Genomic DNA, 6935 nt, shown 5'->3' with positions numbered 1-6935 from the left:
ATTTGGTCTTTCTTTGAAAAAGTTTATAGACTTAATGTCACTCTTACTATATGTGATTTATCATTTTAAGCTGAAATAGTTTAGATTATATTTGACCAAAACCAACCATTTGTTCAATAACTTGATAACCTGCTGGTCACGTTGTCTTGCGCCAATTGTTCTTAGCAGAAACCGTGGTGCCCATGTCACTTCTGACCTCCTACCAGTTCCTCTGGCCACTGGTGGGAGCGAAAGCAAATGAAAAACAGTTTCTGTGGGAGGATATTGAGTAGAACTCTTTTTAGAAGTGGACTATTCCGAGAACTAAGTTTCTATAACTACTTGATGGGAAGGGGACTAAATAAACTTTGGACCACCTGTCTGCTAATGTTAGGGAAACAAGTCGTGTCATTGTTGTTGCCCTCCAGGAAGAATTGATCACAACCTGGTCCTGCTGACACCAATGTATGTCCCTCATAATGAACGTCAGCCTGTGTCCACACCGATGGCGAGGGGATGGACTCCAGAAACCGACAATGTACTAACAGATTACTTTGAGCCCTTTTCAGAAAGAAGAAGCAAGTCTTAAGGAGGAGCTTATCGGGGTAGAAGAGAACAGGAGAGAAAAGCCACTGTGTCCAAGGTGAAAGCAGACAACCTCCAGGCACTCTGGAGAGAGTAAAACCTGTTCCTCCACAGGTTTAACGCATAGCCAACAGTTGTCTCCTCCAACGCTAACATGCCACCCTACCCCCAATTTCCAGCCTAGACAACATGCCAAAGAATATGTCCCCTTTTCGTCTCACGGACCGTAGGCCAGTTGCTCTCACATCCAATGTGATGAAGCTGCTGGACACACACACACATTAGCCTTGACTGAGAACACAATAAAGGAGGGACAGTCTAAATGGACAGCTTGGTGGAGTGGCAATGTGATGAAGGTGCTGGTGTTGCCATACCTCAGACAGAAGTGGAGGTCGTCATTGGACCTCTACTGTTGGTCTACCAGCTACACCTGGGTTTGAACAATGCCATCATCTACCTGGTGCAGCATGCTCATTCTCACCTGGACAACACCATACAGCCACAACTGCTGGAGGAGATGCTGAGGATAATGGGTGTGGACCTGCCCCCTCAGCACCTGGATCACTGACTACATGGCAGATAGATCACAGTTTGTTCAACTGGGCAGTGTGAAGTCAGCAGTGGTGAAAAGTAGGACAGAGGAGACAAGAGGAGGGGGACAAAGCTTTTTCCTTTCCTCTGTCTGTCAGTACAACTCTTGGTCTTTCCATTTGCATATTCATATTCAGATATTGTATCTATTTTTTTTTAAAATGTGCAAGTTAGCTAATAACATGTGTAGCACGAGTAGCACTAGGTCAACTTTTTATAAAATTGACATGCTGGACCTTTCAAAAGCTATAGCCTTTATAAAGAATAACAGAATAACTCATAACCTGTGCACGGAAAGAAAACTACTGTTACCCCCTGGGGTACACAGCCTTAGGGTTGTATGTTGCCATAATTCATAAAAAGGTTTTACCATATCACTGCACAAGTTGTAGGCATCTGAAAATTCTTCAATCGGTGGGATTTCCCAAGCATCAGGCACTTCATGTATGTGCTTCCATTAAAGATAGTGTAGCTATACATTAAATACACAACAAACCTCTGCCCTTCAGATCTCTGCTGACAGGGTGCCTTTTACTAGAATGAGGATGTGACAGGCTGCATCATTAGGTACATCATTGGGTACATCATTGGGTACATCATTGGGTACATCATTGGGCACATCATTGGGCACATCATTGGGTACATCATTGGGTACATCATTGGGAACATCATTGGGCACATCATTGGGCACATCATTGGGTACATCATTAGGTACATCATTGGACACATCATTGGGAACATCATTGGGCACATCATTGGGTACATCATTGGGCACATCATTGGGTACATCATTGGGCACATCATTGGGCACATCATTAGGTACATCATTGGGCACATCATTGGGTACATCATTGGGAACATCATTGGGTACATCATTGGGCACATCATTGGGCACATCATTGGGAAGATCATTGGGCACATCATTGGGAACATCATTGGGCACATCATTGGGTACATCATTGGGAACATCATTGGGCACATCATTGGGTACATCACTGGGAACATCATTGGGCACATCATTGGGTACATCATTGGGAACATCATCGGGCACATCATCGGGCACATCATTGGGTACATCATTAGGAACATCATCGGGCACATCATTGGGCACATCATTGGGTACATCATTGGGCACATCATTGGGTACATCACTGGGTATACAGGACTGCTTTGTATTGCAGGTGATCAGAGACACTCATTTCACATGATCCATGACTGGAGAGTGGAACCAAAACTTCCTGAAATGAAAGAAAGACTAATACGCAGCAGAACATTTTCGCTTGGGTAAGTCAGGAGGTTATTATGGAAGTAGATGAGACAGTGTAATATTCTGAGACAATATCATTTGTGCCAGTTCCGTGAAGTGTGCAGTGACAGAGGTTGTTTTTTTTTCTGCAAGGTGTATCTGTGCACACATCAGTGTGTTAGTAAATTTTAAACACCGCATGTTGTGTCATGAGATTTATAAAATTGTTACGTGGTAAATTTCTAAATAAGACAGTTGGTTCTCATGTTTTGCTTTGTGTGTTCATGTAACTGGATGTTATGAATAAGAGGAGAAGTTGTGTGTGCTAGTCTGATGCTCTTCTTCTGCTGGGTTCCACGTTATATTGGAGCTGAGTAAGCCTCAAGCCCGACCCAGGACTTTCTCAGGGCTGATGTCAGTAAGCAGCCTAGCATAGGGACTCAGTTAGGCCCTATTAACGTTCCTGTAAATGGCTGTCCAGAGGCTCCTGCAATGGCCCCGGCCCCATAAAACTACCCCAAAAGTAACTGTTTGAAACTACATTTTGAAAAGATCTGGGTTTTTTGGTTGGTTTTTTTTTTTTGGGGGGGGGGGGGGTTTGTTTCTTTATGAAAGTAAAGGAACATGGGTAGAAATGGGGAAGGAGGAAAGATGGAGGAGCAAGATACTACTAACAAAAGCTGCAGGAGGAGAACAAAAGCACATACAAAGTTTTTTAAAAAAGACTTGAATAGTTATAATAACTCTTCAGATCAGGACACGGTCACTCATTTGGAATAAATGAATAGTAATTGATTGGAGCAAGAACGGTACATAAAACCCAGCGTGGCTCCTTCACAACCCACTAATCTACCCAGGAGTGTGTGAGTGCCCCTTACGTAGGTGTGTGTTTTTCTCTATCTTAAGTATCAGTCTCCAGCCTGTAAGCAGTGTGAATAGAAGTTGTTTGACAGGCGGATATTAGGCCGTCATGGCCACCATGAATAAAAGAGCTTCAGATAGCAAGAAGCATAAAACAGTCATTAATATACGCGCACTGCTGTCCTCTGGACGAGACAAAGACGCACACGCACTCGAACCGGCGCGCTTCTAGCCAGCGGCAGACACACGCCGAGGTCAGAGGTGGCCGGGGCATCTTTTCTATCAGCTGCAACAGGATAATAGCAAGGCTGGAAAGACGGTAAATTATAGGAGGCTGAAATTAATCTATAAGACAAGGCAAAATCATTGCACGCACATAAAGACGGATCTTGCAGAGAGTTCCAGTCAGGGGAAAAAGAATCAAAACAAAAGAGAGTACGGTGGGAAATCCAGCTCAAGCAACTAATATTTTATAATTCTGGTGTATATCATCCTCGACTGAGCGTCATAACATCACTGTTACTTTTTAATGTGTCTCCAGGCAGGATTCAGATGTCCTCTCTTTTTCAGGCTCGTCCCAAAACATCCACGCGGGTCACTTCACCATTGCAACCCCACCTCAATTTGTATGAGTTCGCTGCCATGTTGGGGAGAATACAGCTGGCAGAGTAAACTGCAATACGATGCACAAAATCAGGTGAGGCTTTTTTTTTTAGAGCACTTTCTAAACTCTCTGTGGATTCCTAAACATTGAGTTAAGGCATCTGTTGGCTGGAGGTCCTGATTTTGTGTACAGCTACGTCTGCATGTATTAGCCAGATAACCTGATGGAGATCTGAAAAGTGCTGCATTCATGTAGAACGCTACTATAAAACGTGTTTGTGGTCCTAAACTAGCACAACCTAACTTTCAAATCTGCACATCCACGTTGAACTGGATTGCCGTCGTCACGCGTTGGCAGACAGGAACCTTTGAAATGAACTTTGCCTTCCTCCAAAAGGCTGACCACATTCAAAATGCTAATCCCTGAGAATTAAAACAAATATCCACAGCTCTGGTCGTCAATTTGTGCGAATCACTCCTGCTTTTGGCTGAAAATCTGTCCTCTGGTGTGTGCGACGGCAGCATCCAGGTGCTTGGAAACACTTTGGCAGCACATGAGCGTGCAGCACATCATCCAACTGAGACTCACAATGTAAAATGTCTTTTCCAGAATCAAAACAGGAGGCTGTTTAACAGACGGGCAATTATGGCAGGAAGCCTTTTATTTAATCTGCACATCAGAAATGAAACTCTGCACTTTTGTGGATGCTGGTAATGCAAACCTTATGGGAGTGGCTCCACTTACAGATGCACACTGTTTACTAATTGATATTAGCGTAATGAGGGATAAAAATTATTTTTACTGACTATTTAGCGGTCTCGTTCTTTGCGTGGTGCAGTCAGTGTGCCGGCAAAGACAGCGTATTTGCAGCCAGAACCAAAAGGTAAGTTTAAAGTCATTGAAGTCTTTGAGCAGTCGTTTGCACTTAAGACTTCTGAACATCTCAGCAGCTGAGCTGAAAAGGGACCAGTTTTGCATTCCCTCATCACAAAAAGGGCTTCCATGGATAGAGATTATCCATTGGTTAACCAGGGGAACTCTGGGACCTGATTCTTGAGTCGGCCTGTGCATTTTGTCACTCGATTCGATTCCTGAGAATCACTTTTATAAAGACTCAAGTGTGCAAAACTGTATTTGCTATCTTGGATTCCACAATAAATTGACGTAGTGAAATGCAATTGCACAAAAGTGAGATGGAAGTAAAAGATCTGCTTAAAACTGACAAATCTGGAAGGGTGTCATCTGCATTTAGGCAAATGTTTATTCTGATATGATCGGCATCGGATTTTTCCTTGAGAACTAAATTTAAAACGGTCTAAAATGTGAGAAACTAATGTGAGATTTAAAGCTCCCAACAGTTTTTGCGAGGAAATTATAAATATTTTACAATACTGTGACCGCCAGGCACCACTTTTTTCTGCTTCCTTCTCTATAATAAGCCATTTTTCACCACATGTGGAGTCCAAAACAATGGCCTCATCTCCACACTGCATACACACAAACACTGTATCTGTCCATCGGTGAATAAGGGCATATCTGAAGTGGACGGTGAGGTACTTAAGGCTATCTGCAGCTAATTCAAGATATGTGAAATTGAAGGGAGATATGACAGGAGTGGAGAGATGGAGGGGACGAACAGAATGAGGGAGCAAAGGGGACGGAGACGAGAGGAGAGGAGATGGAAAGATAGATGAAAAACAGAGAGAAACATCTTGGAAAAGCTTTTAGATTAATGTACTAATGATAAATAGAGCCCAGCAACAACAGAAAATGTGAATGTGCTGTGAGCAGAGGAGTGTTTTTTTAGGTGGATGTGTGTGTGTGAGCCTGTGTGTGTGTGATTGACTTTGAGGTGCAGTCCTTAGCACACAGATGCCCCTCCATTATCTTCCTGTCTTCGTCCGCTCAACCTACTCTGCCTCGGGCAGATTTGCACTTTAAAGAGCTGTCCAACACCCCCCCCCCACACACACACACACACACACACACACACACACACACACGCACACACACACACACACATATAAATTAATGAAGCTTGTCAAAAATAAAAGTGATGTTATGAAAACAAATATAGCATAAAGGGCTGGCAACAATAAATGCTTGATAATGGATCAAATATGGACAATCAAATATGTTGTCGCAGATTTAGTTTTTAAGACAGGAAAATTCCACTCAATACAAAAAGCTTCTCTTCTCCGATAATCAAACTTGTGGCAGCGTTGTGGTCGTGTATCCGGGAGGTAAATATAGCAGCAGCGCATTTTCACTTATGGTTAAAGTCTTTTGTAATTTATTATCTGTGGCTTTGGCTTGTATGAGACATTTTTGGCATCATTTACTCAATAAACACAAACAAACCTGGTACATTGATTTTTTTGGAAAAAGAATGACCTTAACATCCTGTTTTCCTTTGGTCATCATTGATCCTTTCAAGCAGATAGTCAAACACATGTATAATCTCGCTGGACACATAAATACAAACAACGAAACATTGGGGAAATATTACGCTAAATACGCCGGGTTGATACACTCTAACGACACACACACACCATTCTGCATACACAGAAATGTCAACTTACTGTTGCAAGCTGTTAGCCAGTCAATTCCATGCCAAACTACCCTGCCCCACTGGAACCTGCATGTGGGTGTGTGTGTGTGTGTGTGTGTGTGCCCCCGTTGCTATCGAGCAATCAGCAGTACACCTTGAAGACACGGCAGATAAGGCAGGAGATAGTCTCACCTTGAGACACACATTCAGACACAATATAGCACACAGACACATGCACACTCCACGCACCTTCTTCTCTGACCTGGCGGCTTTTTAGTGGGTTTTTTTCCCGCTAATAACCTGAGTGCGACAAAAAGGCTGTTACTGTGTGTCTGGTGTGTTTGAATAGATTAATTACAAAACACAAAGTAAGCTCAACCTTTGGCTCCTCTCCAGTTTCTCACCGCTGATGAAAGACGAGCTGGTTGACTTCAGGGTTTGCAGACCGGGGGGGGGGGGGGGGGGGGGGGGGGGCTGTGTGGAACTGGTGCTGCGACAAAGCAGAGTGGAGAGCTAGC

At 43.4% G+C, this 6935-nt stretch overlaps 1 protein-coding gene across 1 annotated transcript in view; it reads left to right on the top strand.

Annotated features, from left to right (window-relative positions):
• The first annotated feature begins 886 nt into the window (after positions 1-886).
• Positions 887-6935, top strand: part of LOC130523435 (uncharacterized) — a 28612-nt gene continuing 22563 nt past the window's right edge. Inside the window, exons 1-3 of the mRNA XM_057028745.1 lie at positions 887-1099; positions 1694-2439; positions 3833-3959. Coding sequence (XP_056884725.1) covers positions 887-1099; positions 1694-2439; positions 3833-3959 — 1086 coding nt within the window. The remainder of the gene's footprint in view (positions 1100-1693; positions 2440-3832; positions 3960-6935) is intronic.

This window comes from Takifugu flavidus, chromosome 3, assembly GCF_003711565.1.
Source record: "Takifugu flavidus isolate HTHZ2018 chromosome 3, ASM371156v2, whole genome shotgun sequence".
In the NCBI taxonomy this organism is placed as follows: domain Eukaryota; kingdom Metazoa; phylum Chordata; class Actinopteri; order Tetraodontiformes; family Tetraodontidae; genus Takifugu; species Takifugu flavidus.
This window is presented reverse-complemented; position numbering and strand designations above follow the sequence as displayed.